General features: G+C 50.4%; 1 protein-coding gene across 6 annotated transcripts in view; it reads left to right on the top strand.

Moving 5' to 3' along the window:
• garnl3 (GTPase activating Rap/RanGAP domain like 3) overlaps positions 1-19,689 on the top strand; it is a 49,451-nt gene that overhangs the window by 4,411 nt on the left and 25,351 nt on the right. For 5 of the 6 annotated variants that reach the window (XM_076013813.1, XM_076013810.1, XM_076013816.1 and 2 more), the window contains exon 2: positions 14,678-14,747. In XM_076013813.1, the coding sequence (XP_075869928.1) occupies positions 14,678-14,747 (70 nt within the window). Of the gene's footprint in view, positions 1-9,531; positions 9,895-14,677; positions 14,748-19,689 lie in introns of those variants that run through there. The other variant, XM_076013812.1, reaches the window with a different exon arrangement.

The following is a 19,689-nucleotide window of genomic DNA, read 5'->3' as shown; positions in this document are numbered from 1 at the left end:
TTAGAGGGGGGGAGTGTTTATTCGCTGGTTTAGCTCAACCACCAACTGGCAGAATAAACAGAGTGCCAAGATGTTTCCAGGGAAATTATGTAAAACAGGCCTTCCGACCGTGAACAAGCCAGCGAAAGCGTTCCTTCTCTGACGAAGCCCCTGGCGGTAATCGTAAAAAAAAAAAAAAAACCCGCAGTGGAAACTAACCTCGTTTGTTGTCAATCCGCAAGAGAACATTTGCAGTTGCTTTGTGCTGGCAGGGAGCAGTGAGAGTCCGTCGACCGGGACCAGAAACTGAAGAGAGGCCAAATATGTTGACGTTAGCAGGACGTCACGACTGTGCAGCTCAGATCAGGTGTCTGGTCCAGGACTCGGTTCTGATTCTTGTCCTCACTGGTTGATGCGTTATGCAAAAAATGATGCATTCTCCAGTGTTTAATTTTATTATTATTGCGTCTCGAGCCCATTTGTCATTTAATTGTCTTGAAATAAGCTCTCTGTGATGTCACAAAGGGGTCTGGAACGTCTCGCAGGTTAAGAACCTCATTCCCCAGTCAGGCGTTGGTTCCGCCACCCGGGACCGACTTGTTTCCAAACACGATTTTTCTCTCCGTTTATGGAAATTCATCGAAATGTTCAGATTATGAGAAAAGCTGTTCCACTGGAGCCTGGGCCAAAACGAATGAATAATAAATAGATCAAGATGTCAAAATGGGTATGATTGTGGTAATTAGACGTCCTTTAAATATTCAACTATTATATTGTGCCTGTTGCCGTGGTAGCTATCTGTCCAGCCGAGTCAAATCCAGCCGGCGTTGACAGCGTGTGTTCGTTTTCTAAGTTTCTACGCCTTTCTTTTCTTGCTGCATTCCCCACCCCTCCAAAAAAACAAACAAAAAAAAAAAACAACAACCGGAAAACGATCCCCGGGAGACGGCTGATGATAAATGGCCTTTTTAAAGCTGTGTCCCCTTTTCATAGGGCCGGAATTTAATCGCCGGCCCCGCTAACACACTTTTCACTTGGGGGGGAGGGGGGGGGGGAATTGGGTGGGTCGTGGTTGGAGGGTGGAGGTTGTGGGGGTGGGGGGGAGGGGGTGGGGGGGTGAAGGGAGTAAAAATGACAAAACGGGAATGGGGCCTGAAAGCGCGCTGTTCATTAATCAGCCCAGCGCCTCCTCGAGCCAGCCATGCATGCCTCCCATTCACCAGTAAAGCGGTAATGACTTCGCCCGGCGAGCGCGGCCACATTAAGGAGACAAAAATAGACGGCGCGTCCGAAACTCCGGCTGCGCCGCGTCTCGCCGTCCTCCAGGCGAATGTTGCCTTTTTTTTTTTTTTTTAATTGCGTCTGAAGCGGCGGCCACACACACACACACACACAGACCACACACATATATCACTTCTGGTGGTACGGAGCTCCAATCCAAGGCCGAGCTCGTCTACGTTCCCTGGCGGAATGTGCTTCTTCCGAGGATTTTACAGTGACCTTCAAAAGTAGAAATGCCAGCAACATTTCCGACCTTCTCCCTCTCTGATTCCGGACGTGAGGGCTGAACAAACGCCTCCGACGGTGGGAACCCGTCTGGTGCGTCCCCATCAGATGCGGCTTAAAGGTGGCCGTGATTGGTGGGCGCTGCTGTGGGATGTGGGGTCGAGCGAGGGAGGGAGGGAGGCGGGGAGTCACCCATCCCATCACATCCCATCCCATCCTGCCCCCTCACCCAGGGGACCGGAATTGATGGGCCAAGTGACATTTTTGCTGACTGCAGGCGCCTCCGCATAGTTTAACGGTTCGTCATGTGGCGCGCACGAGGCGCAGGCCTCGGACAGAACGAGCCGGAGGACCGAGGACGGGCTGGCACGTCTTTCCTTGAGACATTCAGGAGGATTTGCAAAGTAACCTGTGCGGTCGGGGACTTAATGTTGAGCTGCGCAACCCAGAGAAGCACTGAGGAACCGGTGAAGCACCGACAATGTCGGTGCTTCGGAGTAACGTGTCTGAATTTGTTGCACTTTTTTTTCAAGTGGGTCAAAATGCTTTTTTTTGATGAACGTGAGAGATTTAGGCAGGATGAAGAACGCTACCGATGTTTCTCTGATATTTGTTCTGGCCTTTCATTGATGCGTCATTATAGTTTCACTTTACGACGTGCTGAATTGACGAATGCTCAAAAAGGTGAGGTTAGGTTCTCAGTTGAGCGGCAGGGTCCTCCTGAAGGCCAGCGCCGCTTCGCAGTCCTTTGCTCTCTGTGGCACCGACCGGCTCCGAGAGCGAGGTCTTCACCCTTCACCTGCATGAGGTGCCCTGCCGGTCGGAGCACTGAAAAAAAAAGTCCTCAGTCGGAAGTCCTCAGAAGCGGGCAATCCGTCGTCTGATTTCCAGCGATGGCCGCAGCTGGGAGGCTGAGCCGGTGCTCTCTCCCCCTCCTCTTCCTCTTCTTCCTCCCCCTCCTCCTCCTCGGCCGTACAGTCAGGCCTCGTCGGTGAGTTCTGATAAACACTGAGTCGTAATCACTCCCATATGTGGCTGCATAGCTCAGCACAACAGGCCAGCTCGCTCATGCGCACACGGCCGCCTCGCGAGCTGCCGAGGTTCATTTGGACAGAAGAATAGATTCAAATTACAAGGGAGGAGGGAGGAGGGAGGAGGGGGGGGGCAGAAAAAAAAGGAATACAGAAGAAAAAAAAAGTAGAGAGTAATCCCTCCCTTGATTACAACCCTGTGTAAACGCTTGGACATGTGCTTCCATTTAGCCATATTTTTAAAATACCTCCACGCTGAAATGCGCCGGGAAGCTTGGAAACACATCGGGAAAAAACTACTTTCCCGTTATGGGCTAAAGCCGAGCGCTCAGCAAGTTGTACTTAAGGAACGGGATCGCTTGAGATGCGGCCAAGTTCAGCGGGGAGAGAGGGGGAGAAAAAAAAGCATTGCACGAAGCCCACTTTGTGCACAAGGCTCGTACTATTTTGGAGCCGGGGTTCTTTTTTTCTCTCTCTCTCTCTCTCTCTCTGTTTCTCTCTCCCTCTCTCCTTCTCTCTCTCTCTCTCTCTCTCTCGCTCTCTCTCTCTCTCTCTCTCTCTGTTTCTCTCTCCCTCTCTCCCTCTCTCTCTCCCTCTTCCGTCTCAGAGTTGCGTAAAGGTTCCTCTCTGACCAGGCGTGACGCAGAGTGAAACTGAGCGTGTGTCAGAGGACGGAGGAGAGGCGGGGGGGGGATGAAAGGACGTCTGCACAGAGCGGCCAGTGTCTGCGCCAGCGCGGCCGACGTCGGCTTTTTCCGCGGGCCCGTGGCCCCGACGTAACCCTGAGCGGCAGGAAGGGGGAGGAAATGGAAGTAGAGCCTCGCTGAGTGAGGCTCGGCCTGCGTTCGTTTCTGCCCTGCGGTTCTTTTTTACGGGGAGGCCCCGGTCCAAGAACCCCCCTCTCTCTCTCTCTCTCTCTCTCTCTCTCTCTCTCTCCCTCTCTCTCTGGGCCAGGAAAGAGTGCAAAGAGACGACGACGAGAACAACAAAATCGAAAGTATGCAGAGTAAAACTGCACGGCTGGGATCGGAAAGATGTGGCTTTAATTATCTGGCTGAACCTTTGACATCGTTTAAAGTCCCGGCTCAGGCATCGTGTAATCATATATGGATTATGTTGCATCTGGGGCTTTTGTGCCGCGCTAGAGAGAGAGAAGGGGGTCTGCGTTTGCGTTTGCCATTTTGTGTCCCCGAAGGCGCCAAAAAAAATGTGGCAAAAAGGTCTTTGCAACATTTCTCATTTGCCTCTGACCAGTGTTGGCATGTAATCTATTACTAAGTCGTCCACTACTGTCATCAAACTGCTCTTTTTTTAGTGACACAGTAATGTAACAGGATTGCTCTGGCAAAACTGGTAATTATATCATAATCACTTGATCGAGTAACGATTCCATTACTTTCCTGAGTAATTAGTAATTGATTACTTATGAAACAAAGTAGTTAAAGAAGTGATCAGATTACTTTTTAAGGAGTAATCAGTAGTTGGATTACTTTTTAAGGAGTAATCCCAACAGCACTGCCTCTGACGAACAAAAACAAACGTTGAAAGTCAGTCTCGGCAAATTAAAGCAACGACACGTCTGTCAGTTCATTCGTCTCATGAGTGAATGATGGAAAGACCGCATGGATGTCATGTTCGACATTCTATGTGTCTGTATGCAGCTCGGCACAGACAGGTGCAGGGCGTGGTGGCGTGCAAAGCCTTTAAACAATGTTTGACGTATTTAGTGCAGGATTACAAATCTGAGAGATTACCTGTGTGGCCCCCTCCGAGTTCATTCACTCGTAGCACGATATGGCAATTGGATAATTACATGTTGTGCTGGAGTAATAACAGCCAACGAGACTGTTGTCCTGCGGCGTGCGATGCACATTTGAGCCACAAGAGGGCAGACTCTCGCTTTAAAAAAAAAAAAGAATCAGCACAGTCTCACTGAATTGGCTTCTTTCTCTGAAAAGCGTTTAACGCATCGAACATGTATAAATAAGTGTATCAATATATACATATATAGTTTAGTTGGGCACGTAGACAGTCTGTCCTTTTCAATTGACATTAAAACCACATGCTTTCTACACATCCCATGATATATATATATTTTTTTCCTCCTATGAGGTGGCTCACCAAAACACTCCATCAATCTGCTGCTGCTGCTCCGGCCCCTCTGTCAAATTTTACAACCCATTGTGGCCAAAAGGTTTGCCCACCCCCGGTCTAGACCTTCTGGTTTGTGCGGCGGCGGTGCGTGTGCGTGTTGAAGGTGCATCTGGAGTCGCTCGGTCACACGAGTCCACGTGCCCGCTGCGTTTCTTTTGTGTCCTTTTGCGCTTTTGAGAGGCAATTACAACAATCGCCCTTCAAAATAAATGCATACACACACACAGACACATAAAAGCAGGCGGTGCACGTGTACGTAAAGAGCAAAGGGCCTCCCTGTGTTGTCCGGAGCCGCTCCTCTCCCGGCGGACAAAAGGTTAATTCATCTGATCACGTTTAATGAGAGCGCCGCCATCAATCGCCACAGACTGACACACTGACATTTCTCCCAGGCCGAACACGGCGACCTGCTGGCATTTAGGACTCAGCCGACACGGAGGAGCCGTGCGCTGAATCCAAATCACATGTCGCATGTGTGCGCGAGCGCGTGTCGTTTGCTTTCACCAGAGCATGAGGATTACTGTTCAGGTCGACTTCCAATAGTTGGTTTGAAAGTATGTATAAAATATATGTTTATATATATGTGTATATATATATAGAGAGAGAGAGAGAGAGAGTAACTAAACTGCTGTTGAAGCACATTTGAAGGTCCTATGTGATTGTTTGACCAATACTTTTTAGTAACAGGAGTCTCTGTGCTGTCAGTGAACTCCCAGAAAGTGAGACGCGTCCATTCTTTGCCTCTTCCGCTTGCTCAGGTTTCCAGGAGGCGTGTGCTAAAAACCCCTCAGTACGGGAAATGATCCCCCTGTTACATCATAAAGTCACACCATTGGTAAAAAAACAAAACAAAACAACAACAACAACAAATAAATAAAGATTGTAGGTCCTTTAAGAAAGTGCAAAAGTCCAATGGTCCAACAGAGTTTTTGCGGAGCGGGGTTGCAAACAGAGGGCTAATTGTGATGTTGTACGGCCCCTTGAAGTAAGCGTGAACTTAAATGATCTTCACCACAGTCTGGATGTCCAAAGTTGCACCCAAATGATCCCGAATGCACTTTCTCTCTCTCTCTCTGTGTGCCGTTGGAGTCAAATGAAGCCGTGTGTTGTGATCGCAGCTCCCTCCTCTGGCCAACAAATGAATAACCCTTCTCCGACCGACACCAGCAGCGTCATAGGTGTGTTTTAGATGGCACCCCCTTGCGATGGTCCCTGTCTGTGAAACACCCGCGCGTCCAATCGCATCGCGGCAACCCGCCGTCGCCCAGGCCCGGCTCTTCCCGCTGCGTGGGAAAGGTGCTGCGGTCAGACGCGGCGGCTTACTCGCCGAGACTGAAGGGGGCCGGAGTGGCAGCCGTCCAGAGAGAAGGCGGCAGGGTTCGAGAGGATTAGTGCGGCAATGAGTCAACAAGCCCTGATCGCCGTCGCAGGCACACACACACACACACACACACACGTTTCGTATTTTTGTGAACCACAATCATGGACACACACACACACAGAGAGGGAGCCCACGCACAGTTTTAATCCTCCCGCCTACGTTTGAAATACTCATCTTTGAAGTTGTCTGGGGTGGATGGTGGGAGGATGAGGAGGGTGGGGGGGACAAGCCTGGGAGAGTCCATCACTGTAGGGTCACACACTCGCTCTCTTTCTCTCTCTCTCTCTCTCTCTCGCTCTCTCTCTCACACACACACACACATACCTGTACACACTTTTTTAATGCACAGGGGCTTCGAAATTGGCCGGTTTCACTGGAAAACCGTGCAACTAGGGTTGCAAATTATCGATGAATTCATTCATCGATAGTTGGTTGACCTTATCGATCGATTGACGATTAATTGATAAGCGGCACTTTTTCATGAGAACCTACATTTCACAATGAAAAATATGTAAGGAACATATTATTTAACCCTTGAATAGTGCTGAGGGTCCTGCTGATTTATCCTCTGACTTTAAGTTGACTTCTAATGGGTCGCATTTCAACTTTATTTCTTTTTATTTTTAAAGTTGTTTACAGTAACTTGTTCTAGGTATATTATGGCCATCACAGCATCTACAGGTGAATTGCTCTCTCCTGCCACTACACTGTTATAATGATATCAACTACTCGTGTAAAAAAAAAAAAAGTTCAATTAATTGCGACTAATTTAATTTAATCGATTAAACTCTTAATCGACAATTAATCGATAATCGATTAATTGTTAACATCCCTACGTGCAACATCTGCCTTCAAACGACCTGTGTTTAACCAATGTATCGTTAAAGTAAAAGTCAAAAATACATTTAGCCCTCTGTTTACAGCCTACAAAAACGAAATCATTCAGTTTCTGATGCTGACACTGATACTGTGTTACGCCCTTCGCCTGTGTGTCCGGCTTCTTCCTGGTCACTAACCTTCCTGGTGACTCACTAGCTAGCAAGAGGGACCAATGAGGTGGCGGTGGCCTTTGTTACCTCACAAAGGGAGTCGGTTTCCAATGACAATAATCATGAGTGTTTTAGTTAACTTTGAGATGCACATTGTGTGTGTGGGGGTGGGGGGGAGGGGGGGGGGACATTTTAAACACACAAGTCCTTTAAATTTCTGTGAAGTCCACGTTTGCTTTGACTCCTCCTCACTCAAACTCCCCTCGGTTTATCCGACGTGAGCACCTCTTGCCACTCGCGCTCCGGGGATTACGGGGTTTTTCTTTAGTCCCGACCTGCGGCGTTCGCAGGAAGTGGCGTCCTGTGACACTTTATCATCCGCCCCAGTCATAGAGAGACAAGAGAGACTTTGTCCCAGCCCCCCCCCGCACTCAACCCCACAGTAGACTGAGACTCTGAACAGGAAGACTCTCCTCTCCGCCTTCCGCCTCACAACCACCGCCGCCGCCACCAGCAGCACTGGCGGCGGCGGCGGGGGGCGGGCGTCACGAAGCAGAAGCCCTCATGCGAAGCCATGTGAGCCAAGTGTGTCAAAGTGTGACAATGGGAGGGTGTGCGTGTGTGTTGGGAGGGGGTTTTTATATGCAACACAACGGCCATGACGGCTCGTGTGTGTGTGTGTGTGTGTGTGTGTGTGTGTGTGTGTGTGTGTGTGTGTGTGTGTGTGTGTGTGACTGGCCCCAGGGCTCTAATTAGAGGTGGTGTCAGGTAACCGCAGTTGATTGTAACACAATCCTGATGAAAACAAAGCCCCCCCCCCCCACCACCACCACCTTCTTTCTTTGTTTGTTATTGTGTTACCGTTGTTGTTGTTGTTGTTGTTTCTTCCTTTTTGGCTGTCGGCCGTATGCAGCTGCTTGTCAGCGTGAGCTATTTTTAACAGCTGTCACTTTCAGAGAGGGCGGGCAAAAAAAAAAAAAAGGCACGAAAGAAAGAATCCGCACGCCGCCATTAGCTTTAGGTGTTTTCCTGTGGTGTGTCGGGCCGCGGGTGGGGTGGTGGGGGGTTTCTGCTCATCAAGAATTGATGAGCAGCCGAGTGCCGCGTAGCCTGAGCTCAGAAATTCCTGCACTCTGCTAACGTGTGTGTGCGTGCGTCTGTGTGAAGACTCAGCCGTGGCTGCGCAATTATAGAGGTATCAGATTTACCCACGCTCAGGTTTCACTTGATGCTCGATACGTGTGTGTGTGTGTGTGTGTGTGTGTGTGTGTGTGTGTGTGTGTGTGTGTGTGTGTGTGTGTCAGGGAGGTGTGACAAGACACCAAAAGATGAGAAGTTGCATCCAAGCGAAGCCAAGTCAGCTTTTGAGAGAACTTCAGGCAGAAGGGGAAGTGCCGAGAGACTCGCTGCCGTTACCAGCGTCACTAGTTCCCACTTCCTGTCAGCCGCTCCGGTCAAATGTAAATAATTATATGTGAAGTGATAGATTGAAGAAGATGTCAGCATCAGCCTCTTGTGTTTGCCCACAACTTGTTGAGTGGCGCCAGAGTGAGTCCGCGCACCTTGGTTTGCAATCATTGCTTATTTGAATTCATGTTGCCTTTCAATGGTCTCCAACCAGTTTGCCCAGTCTGACCTCTGACCCCTGACATCAGCAAGGCGTTTTTGTTTTTCTCCATTTCACATTGCTGCGGTTCACTGGATCACGTTTTCTCTTTGCGAGATCATCTTGTGTGAACCCTTATGTTGGTTGTGATGTGATAGCAACCATGTTGGCACCAGACCTTCTGATTGAACACCCCCCCCCCCCCTATAACGTTGCCCGTAAACACATTTCCCACCTTTGAAAATCTGTATCAATATTCACAAAACTGGCAACCAAAAAGTCACAAATGGCGCGTTAATGACTCGATGCGGCTGCTGGCTGGCTGTATATTAATGAGCCTCGCTCGAGCTCATTTATTCACAACTCAGAAATGTAATCAATCTGCGGACTAATTGCTCCTCTGAGTCACTTCTTCGTGGTTTAAACTGAAGGAGATGCTCCTGAATCATTGCGTCGTTAATTTCTCTTTCGCTCTCATCCGGTGAGCTCATGCAGGAACCAAAGCACCTCTTCACACCCTGACACGACTTCCACTTTCAGGTTATGTGCGCGTGCGTGCGTGCGTGCGTGTGTGTGTGTGGGTGTGTGTGTGGGCGTTGTGGGCGGTGATGTAACACGGGGTAAAAGGGGGGGAAGCAGCAAAAAAAAAAGAAAAAAGAAAAAAAAAGACTCGAGCTGCTGTTGAATTTTTTATTTATTTTTTGCTTCAAGAACTGCGCCGTATTGAATTGCACCATTGATGGAGGAGTGAGGGAGGGAGGGGGAAGGGGGGGGGTGAGAGGAGAGGAGGAAAGGCAGAAGGAGGAGGGGGGGGGGGGAGTGCACAGTAAATACAGCGGCTCCTCCGGCAGAGCCGTTCCGCTCCATCATCATCATCGTCGCCGTCGCTGTGCGCAAAAGCAGCAGCAGAAGCAGCACCAGCAGCAGCAGCAGCAGCAGCAGCAGCCGACGCGAGCGCGAGCGCAGGGGCGCGTCTTGGCGCAGCAGTTGTGCGGAGTTTTGCGCGCGGCGAAGTGATGTCCGCGCGCTCGTAGCGGGAGGAGAAGCAGCGCAAGGAGCGGGGGGGGTAGGAAGAGGAGGAGGAGGAGGAAGAAGAAGAAGAAGAGGAGGAGGAGGAGGAGGAGGTCCGTGTCATCGTCGTCGTCCTCGCCGTCTTCGCCGTCGCCTCTTGTCCGCAGGACTGACACCGCATGGGGACATGAACAGCGTCGATCCAGCGTCCAACAAACTGTTGACTTTCAACCAGCGGTAATAACCTTCCCTTCCCTTCTCTTCCCTTCTCTTTTTACCCCCTTTTACATCTAACGCACGCGAGCCTCTGTCATCTGTTGAATGCAGCCCCTCGGTCGTTATCTGCTGCTCAGTCTCCCCCCCCCCCCGAGCGACTCGGTGGGAGCCGCATGCTGACACCTGTAACGCATTTACTGGTGCGTAATGGGGACGCCTTCTAATTGGCTGCACGGCTGCGTGATACCGTTCCCTGTTTTTGTTGTCCTTTCCAAACGTTCGTTCGTCGTGGGGATGAAAAGAATGACACGCGTGTTTGTTTCAGCCTCGAACTGCTCCCGGTTTTGTGCTGTTTTTAATGTGAGGGGGGGGGGGACAACAAACAAACAAACAAACACACAGGCAAAAACGGACCATTTTTGCGCTGTGCGGTGTGCATGTGTACGTGCGTGTTGGTTTGAGGCCGTCCTCTCCTCTCCTCTCCTCTCCTCTCTCCGGAGATCAGGCATTTTCAGCATGTAGAGAGGGGGGGCGGGGGGGTGGGGTGGGGGGGTGATGAATTATTCATGAAGTGCTCTTCAGTACCAGGGAGGGTGAAGGTGCATGCAAAGCAAACATTACGGTGCACATAAGTGGATGCCCATGTGTGCAGGGGTGGGTGGGGGGGGGCTGGCCAAAATGCTGTGTTGTTGTTGTTGTTGTTGTTTGGGGGGTGGGGGGGCTGATCTGACTATTTGAGTTACTGAGGCAGCGCAGCAGCTCCAGTGCATCCTCTTTTTTATGTGTGTGTTTTTCTTATTCTTTTTCTTCTTCTTTTTCTTTGACGTTCAGCGTGATGGCGTGTTTCGGGAGTCCAAGCCGACATCTGCAAATAAATGGAAAAACTACAAGAAGGCAGTTTCAGGGCGTGTGCCACGTCATGTTGAAATATTGGGGATGGAAAAATCGATAGAATTATTTCCTTGTTTATTTATTGATTGATTGATTGATTTATTCAGTGGCTTTTAGTGGTGCTTCCACGCGGTCGTTTACTTTTGGAAGTCGCTCAGGCAAGTGGCAGCAACCTAACCTTGCTTCCGCAATGTTAAAAAAAAACAAAAAAACAAAACAAACACAAAAAAAAAGCGTGGCGAGGACTTCCGCTTGGACGTAGCAAACAGCGGCAAAAGGTTGAAATCCCACTCGTTGTCACCTTCGCACGTGGAATTTGTTCTCCGTAGTGGGAGTTCCCCTCAACCCTCAACCCCCAACCCGTTGATGCTCAGTGCCATTGTGATCTTTGGTCTGCGACCCTGCCAGAGGTTCGAACCCACAACCTCTCGGACTTTCTGCCGCTGGGCGCTCGAACGATGAATCTTCTTTAATTCTGCCGACGAATCGTAAAAGATAACTCGGAAGACTATTGACATGGGAATTCATCATGTAGTTGTGTAGCCAATGCACAGTGGTGAACTTGAACTTGAAACGACAGCGTCGGCGCCTCTCAATGTGACTTTCAGGTTGTTTTCGGCGTCATCCTTCCCTTTAGGCTACCAAAAGGTTAATGTGACGGACGGGTGTGATTTATTCGCCCCCTTTGAACGGAGACTCTCAAGCAGACGATTGTCTGTCGATTGTCTCGTGACGCGGGCCAACAATTTGTTGCCGTTCCCGAGGACGGCGGTCGCGCAATAAATATCCATTTTACCTCTTTACCTCCCTCTGGTCCAGACGGGCCGAGCTTTCAAAGGCATTTTTCTTTGGCCGCTAAGCTATCCGGAGAGTGAACCGCTCCGGCTCGGTGCTCAATATATGGTATTTAAACAAATGGCCATGGGTGCATGCAGGATCGCGTTCCCAGCCGTGTCTCCTTGCCACCTTGTCTATTAGTTTAAGCCCTGCGGTTGGCTGGAGGCTATAGTTCAGCTTTTTGGGGCGCAGCGCTAGCGTCCAAAATGCTAACGGGGCCCTTTCGCATCAGCTGTACTTTTTTTGGGTGGAAGCCCCAGAAGTGCTGAACGTGCATGCTAGCGGAGCTCTAACACAGCTCTCACGTTTCTCTCTCATCCATCTTACAAACCTCCAACAGAAAGTCTTTACTCTTAGTTTTAGCTGAGACGCTAAAGAGATAAGCTAGGACGCTGAAACAGTAGTTTAGTAGCAAAAAATTAATTTAAAAAAATAGCCATTTTGACAATGAAGAATTTTCTCTGCAGAAAAATGTGAATGTATGTATTTCTACATACATACATACTGTACAGTATCGCCGTCCAGCTTAGGCACAAGTGAACAGCCGCTAACGTAGGAGGGATCTGACGGGGCGCCACCGCCGTCTTTGGTCGAGTGCATTCGAGTCCGATCGCTCGTGGCAGGGATCGTCGTAGGTCATTCCCGGCACTCGCTCGCTCACTCGCCTGCTTGACTTAAGCGTAGCATATGGGGGCGAACTGAACTGACCGGCGCTGGTCCGGCCCTCTTTGGCAGAGCCTCGAGTTTGTTGCTGAAAGGGACCAGATTGCCAAAGTTTAGAGGCGCTCCAAGAAAAAGACTGTGGACATCCGGCTCGCCTCCGCGACAAGTGCGCACGGGAGCGCACGCCAAAACAGATGGTGCGTCTCGAGAAGTCAGTCCCCGGGATTCTGGCAGGAGGAGGAAGCGTCTTCACTCGGAGAACAAGGGTTAGGCGTGACCAAGAGAACCTCTGTACCTCTGTGGCCGGCGCTGCCACAGGGTTTTTTTTTTTTGGGGGGGGGGGGGGGGGTTTGGTGGAACTTTGCAAAATGAAAAAGAGAAATTGACACGTGGGCTCCTGCATCTGACAGTGCGTGTCGTTTTTGTGCAACGTACAGGCAGAGTGATATTCTATAAACAATGGTGTTTACATAAAGCCGGGCTATAAAAGGACAGCAGCTTTGGGGTGAGCAATCCTCCTTTGGAGGGAAAAAAAAAAAAAAAAGAAAAGAAAAGGGAAGAAAAAGACCGTGGGCGGCATTAATCATTGGCCGCGTCCTCGTTCCCAATAATCTCTCCTCTTTGGAGGAAATGCGGAGGAGCCGGAGTCGGGTGAGGAGTTGGCGGCACAGAGAGTCCAAAGCGGGTGACGGGAGTGGCACGCAGCGCCGGTGGGATCCCGGCGGTGCCGCTCCGACCCACCCATGACCCCCTTTGCTCCCATGTAGAGGAGGCAAGCGGGCGGGGAGTGCAGAAGTGTGTAAAGGAGACGGTGATGGATGACATCCTGCGGTATGCACTTTGAAATGTCTCCGCTTCAAGCTGCAGTTTACATTATGCATCAACAGAGTGTAAAGCCTCCATGTAAAGTGTGTGTGTGTGTGTGTGTGTGTGTGTGTGTGTGTGTGTGTGTGTGTGTGTGTGTGTAGGGGTGCTCAAGACAAGGAGGCACATGCGATATTGACTGCTGCAAATGACGTGATGCACAAAAGTATTGACACACTTACTGACTAGCATCGGCGCGCTAACGCCTTAGCCTTTGTGCAGCAGGACTGGATTTGAGAGCCGCCGCGCTCGAGTCCCCGGTTGTCAGCTGTTTCCCGTCACCCTGATTGTCTGCAGGCCACTAATTGGCCTCTCCCGCGCCTCCTCCTCTCTTTCTTCTCTCTATTTTGTATTCGAGAGTTGTGTGCCCTCCGCCGAGTCGCACGCCTCCGCGCTAAACAGTTGATATTTTGAGAGCTCAAGCGTGCCGCGTGTGTCCGTGGCCAGAGGCAACAAAAACCCAGGAGTGGCATAAAGGTGCTAGCGCGCCAGTTAGCGTCCGTCTCCACCAACGAGCTAAGTCGCGCTAGCTGTGCGAGTACGTTTTAATGAGTCATTATTGGAGTCGTGTGCAGTTTTTGAGCACGGTAATGTGAAACAGAGACAAAAGAATAACAGTGCTCCACCGTGGTGCTGGTTTGTTTGCTTGACAACAAACACATTGTTTGTTTGTTTTTTTACATGGACCAAACATTTGATATTTTCAGAGTTCAAGCGTGCGATGCGCGTTCACGGCAAGAGGCGGGGAAAAAAAACTTAGCGGGGGAACCTTGTAGCAGCTAGCATCCATCTCCACCAGCAAGCTAACTCGCGCTAGCTGTGCGAGTATGTTTTGAGTCATTCTTGTAGTTCTGTGTATCTTAGCTTAAATGTTTTTTTTATTGCATTGTGTTATGAGAAAAGGCGACTCTCGTGTCTCTGTTTTGCCACCGGGTAATTTAGAGCAGATTTCGGCGCCTGCTTGACAACAAACACGTTGTTGTTTTTATTTCAGTTTTCATTGTGTATTCATTTCCCCCTCACTCGTGCATTTCTGCCCTCATATTGGACAATAAACGCATAACCGCATTGCCTTTTAAGTATTTGAACCGGCAGTCTGGCCAGAGCCCTATCCATCACTGCGGCTTAATCCAATCAGGGCCCGCGTCTCAATCAGAACTGGGTTTGGCCGGCGCTCCTGGCCAACAAGCGCGCCACTGGCAGAGAGCGGTGGCTGCGGACGACGAGGAGGAGAAGAGGAAGGGAAGACGGAGGGGAAGAAAAGCAACAACAACAAAAAGGCAACCCAGCGAACAAACGAACTCATGGAGGGGGGGAGACGGACCTGATCGAGTGGGGGGGGGGGGGAAAAGAGGCCAAAGTGGAGAGAAGAGCCGATGCTGCAGCTGCCACTCATGTAGGAGCAGCGTCGCACTTCCCACCCCCCCCCCTCACCCCCCCCCTCCGCCACCCTGCGAGACTGCGTTGTACGACCGACCCACCGACCGACCCACCGACCGACCCACCGACCTCTCACATTTCTTTTTGTTTTTGTTTTTTCTGTTTGCAGCTCTGCCTCGGAGGACCTGGGCTGCCGGCGGGGAGACTTCAGCAGGAAGCACTATGGTTCGGTGGAGCTGGTGAGTCCTCGTCCCTTCCCGCCGTCCTCGCTGCTCTGTCGCGCCCCCCACCCACCCCCACCCCATCTGCGGGTGTGAACAGGGAGGGGAGGGGCAGCGGGGGGAGGAAGAGGTGGTGGTGGGGTGGGGCTGATGAGTCATGACACACTGGGTGTGGTCCAGTCATCTGCTCTGGCCGGCGGCGACCACAGCGGGCAGCAGCCGAGTTCATCTGTCAGCCTGTTTCTGTCTGTCGTCGTCGTCGTTGTCGTCGTCGTTGTTGTTGTTGTTGTTGTTTGTTGTCGTCGTTGTCGTCGTCGTCGTGTGTGTATTTTCTTCTTTTTTTCTCGTCTTTTCCTCCTTGATTAGCACTCTGCAGAGTCATCGTCAGCCTTCTCCCTGCGCCCCTCCGCCCCTTGGTGTCTGTACCCCGCGATAGTCTGCCAGCGACAGGAAGCTGCTGCTGCTGCACTTCCTGTTTAAAACACATTGTGATGTTCAGGAGAAACCGCACGCCGGCTATCAGCTCGAGCAGACCCACCGCTGAACATTGCGCTGTGTGTGTGTGTGTGTGTGTGTGTGTGTGTGTGTGTGTGTGTGTGTGTGTGTGTGTGTCTTCGATTGCATTTTATTCTATTTTCAGTCGATACGTTTGAGGTTCCCGTTTTCTTTCTCTGTGCAACCACAACAGCGACAACGATGCAACAAAGAAACGAAAAGTGGAATTATCATTTTAATTTATTATTATTATCATCATTAGTATTATTATTATTATTATTATTATTATTCCAACAATAATAATAACACGTTTTATTGATAGAGCGCTTTTCAAAGTTCTCAAAGACGCCTTACAACACAGAGTTTGAAACATGTTTGAGAAAAATTATTGATAATTATGATTATTTTTGTATTTATTATTTTAAAAACAATGAGGCGGCTAAAAACAGAAATAAAGAAGTAGGTGAGCCATATTAAAACAGCAGCTACACATTAGGAACAGAGTGGACACACAAACGCAGAAGAGAAGAGGAGCGCCCCCCACAGAGTCTCTGTGGCTTCGTTTCACGCAGGGGTTCCACAGCGACGAGAGCAGGGCGTCACTCTCCGCCAGGTTTAATGGTGCGTGTGCGTCCAGAGGTCAGAGGTCGGCCGTCTCACCTGCACCCGGCCGCCCGTGGCTCCCTCCGAGGCTTTTTCGCCGCCCTGTCACATCCGATCCGTCCTCACCCACAGCGTGCGCTCAGAGTCGTCCCCCCCCACCTCCACCACCACCACCCCCTTCCCCTCCAAGTCCCCCCCCCCTCGCAGGGGGCCCTGCGTCTGTTTACGGCGTTTATTGACTTTGTAAGGAGGAGGCCGTGGAGATTTCTATCTGAGCCACCGCAGCGAGCGGCTTGGCTTTGCTTGGCGGGCGGCGGAGCGGCGGCGGAGCGGCGGCGGAGCGGCGGCAGGCCTGCGTGCGTGCGACATACACGGAAGGGGTGTGGCCCACAGGAGAGCCCCTGGTCAGCGGCAAAGCAAAACTCAAGAGGGTCTCATGTGGTTTCAAAAAGCTAAAAATATACATGTATATATATATGATATATTTATACATATATATATATATATATATTTATATATATGTATCGTCACAAATGAAATTCGAGGCCTCCTGCGTGTCAAAGGAAATGTTGAACACTTACATCGACGGGCATTTCGCACGCTGCAGCAGACGCACATTAGCGAGCCACCGCGAAGGGTCGAGAGACCTCTGCGTTTTTTTTTGTTTAATTATTGTTATTATTCTGTGGCCCAGACGGTGGCCGATGATGTCATTAATAGTCTGGAGGCGGAATGAGCATCATGACTCCGACCGGGAACAAACAGAAAAGCGCCTCACGGAAGAAAGTGGCCGTACAAAAGACCCTCTGAAAGGCACCCGCATTTGGGATTTGGGATTTTTTTTTTTTTTTTCATTTAATTTAGCCCTCTGTTTGTGACCTCCCGCTAATTCCCTGACTGGAGGGAGACTAAAAGGAGTCCCAGTCGAGGGATTAGGGCTCGGCACTCGAGGTAGCAGTGCTCGTTGGTGACATCACCGAGGGTCCTTTTGGCGTAAAGAAAACCACAGAGATTATCTTGAGAGGACATTGAGATGTGGAAGCTGCTGATAGTTATACCATGTTTTTGCGCATCAGAGCTAATGATGATCCGCCTCATTATCAGTTTCCCAGTTGGAAACCCGGTCAAATCACACAGTTTGGGCCTCGCGTTGACAGAAACGCTGTCCTCCAACCTTCGTAAACCTCCGAATATTGAAACTCCTCATTCAACAACGGCAGCAACGCACATCCAATAAACGCAGACCAGATTTTTTTTTTTTTTTTTTTTTTTTTACATCTCAAGCAGTTTCTTTCATTCGTCTGCCGTTGACGAAAAAAAAAAAAAAAACATACATTCGCGCCGCTTCTTGGAAAAAAAAAAAAAAAAGATTAAAATAACACAAGTGTCTATCTTCACTTCCTGAAAGCTTTTTTTTTTTTTTTTTTTTTTTAAACACCCGAGTGCCTCCGAGAGCAGCAGAAGATGAAGAACCCTCCCCGAGCTTCGCCGCCTCGCTCCCGTCTCTCCGTCTGCCTGGCCGCCTCCTCCGGTCCTCTGATACATAAATAATAGCTTATTAACGCAGCCGCTGCATCGCCCTCCGCTGCAGCACTCTGATCTCGGCCTCCTCTGCACCGTCCGCTGCTTCTGACAACTAAAAGCTGCTACAGCTGCTACAGCTGCTGCTGCTGCTGCTACAGCTGCTGCTGCACCTCCAGGGTGGGTGGGTGGGTGGGTGGTCGGATGCCCCTCGGTCTTGGAATAGTCTCCCGCGCAGTAAATTGGGAACCTATGGAAGGTGCCGCGGCACCGTATGTACACGGCCGGATTAGTCTCGCAGCCGCCGGCGCTGTAAATGCTAAGTAGGTGGCGTGGAGTCCCTTGCAACACACGTTGTGCCTGCCGCACACGGTAGAACCCCGTCATTTTCTAACAAGGCGTCAGCCGTCAGTCAACAAACCCAACAAAACAAAACAATGAAACTGTCCCGCTGCAGAAAAGAAAGAAAAAGCAAAAGAAAACACAGCCCGTGTGTGTGTGTGTGTGTGTGTGATTTAGTCCCACATGTTCCTCTGTGCCAACGAGCTCCATTGTTGTCAAGAGGACTATTAAAAAAAGCACAATGGCCATCTGTGGCTCAGATGAATCAGGCCTTCGGCTGCGCACTCGATATTTGTTAGCGGGATTACCTCACCGCCAGTTCAGGTCTGATCGTGGGAATTCTTGACGGGAGAGCGAAGGAAGAAAAAATCATTAATAAACACGATTGGAAACAAAGCCGCGAAAGCTTTTCCATCCTGCGGGCAGCGGCGTGTGGGGGTGGGGGGGGTTGGGGGGGGTTGGTCGGTCTGCCACGCCGCCGCAGTCTCTCTCTGTTCTGTATTCGGCCAGAGTTTTTTTTACTTCTCCCTTTGAAAAAAAGCCGTCAGCTGGCGCGCTTTCATCCCCGCGCGAGTGACCTTTGTGACATGGGAGGCGTGAATGTCAGCGCACCACGGAGGTTCTCTCTTCCTCCGCAGCCTTTTTACTGGCGAGGGCGCCCGAAAACCGGCGTTCCGTTCTTGTGACCTTCATCACTTTTGCATGAAGATGGTAATTTCTAATTGTGCGGACTTGGAGGGTCTGAAAATAGGAGGCGACTGCTCTCCAAGCAGCTCTGAAATACCGTAGAAGAAGACCCGGGAGAAGCTAGTGCAAAATTGTAGCCAGTCGCAGCTAACGAAGTTAGCAGCATTTTCTCTAGCAACAAAAAAAAAATTGCTTCTGAAAGGTTTTTTGTTTTTCTCCAGTCTTTCTTTGGCAGGAATTTACTGCCAACGACTAGGGCTAACCTTGGTTAGCCAAAGTGCAATAAGCTAATACCGCCACTCACACTGCTCAACCCAACTGTCCTAACGTTTATCTTCGAGCCGCAAGGTAGCCGAGGTTAGCTTAACATTATGCGCTATGGTCATGAGCTAATATTTAAAACCGCTGCTACAAGCTAATAAATCAGCGGAAGATGCTAAATCCGTGTTTCCCAAACTTAGAATTAGCATCACTTGAAGACCCATTATTACAGAACGACAGTTGCGCTGCCTCTAATTGGCCTCAGTCAAAAGGCAGATGAGTCATTTTCAAGATTTCGCTCTCGTGGCGTCCTGTTCTTTTCCATTCATCCCGATTTCTTTTCTTCCTCTCTTTAGCCAATCTAATTTGTCTTGTATCTTTTTCCATGAGTCACGTCTAATTGTGTCCCCACTCCCACCAACCGCCCCATCTCTTCAGCTGCTGCTACTTCCTGCTGCTCCGCGACCCCCACCTCTCTCGGTGCCTTTCCAGAGGATTGCGAGTACGCATGAGCGGCCCTGCTGATCGGATCAATCAGCCATCAGCAGTCACAAAAGTATTGATTTGACGCCCTGACGCAGACACCTGCGACTCCCTCTGCAGTGCAGCGCTCCTCTTTATCCAGAGGGCGACGTTAGGGCCGCCAAAAGGCCCCTGCTGACTCGATAAGGACACTGCACTCAGCCAATTCACCAGCTTTAGCTGCTCAACGCTGCATTGGCCCTGGGGACATTTTCCCTAATCCATGTCGCCACGCCGGAGTTTCACAGATCCACCCAGTGCTTCGAGAGAGTCTTCTTTTTACTCCCATCATTCCTCATTTGCTGCCGCTAGCTAGCTAGCTCGCTAACTGCAGAGAAGAGATGAGGCAGCAAGTCAACCCGCAACCCCGTTATTGTATATATGTCCCAGCATTCCGTGGGCTCCGGGGTCACCTGTCTGCACCCCCCCGACCGCTGGTCCTGCCATTCTTGCCTTCGGATCCAGGGACCCAGAGCTCCTCCCTCTCAGCCTCTCAACTCTCGCCTGATTTGAAGCCGGCGGTTTTCAG

This window comes from Nelusetta ayraudi, unplaced genomic scaffold (assembly GCF_046127955.1).
Source record: "Nelusetta ayraudi isolate G7.1 ecotype Tasmania unplaced genomic scaffold, CSIRO-AGI_Nayr_v1 ptg000160l, whole genome shotgun sequence".
In the NCBI taxonomy this organism is placed as follows: Eukaryota; Metazoa; Chordata; class Actinopteri; order Tetraodontiformes; family Monacanthidae; genus Nelusetta; species Nelusetta ayraudi.
Note: the sequence above shows the minus strand (reverse complement) of the source record. Positions and strands in the feature narration are given on the sequence as shown.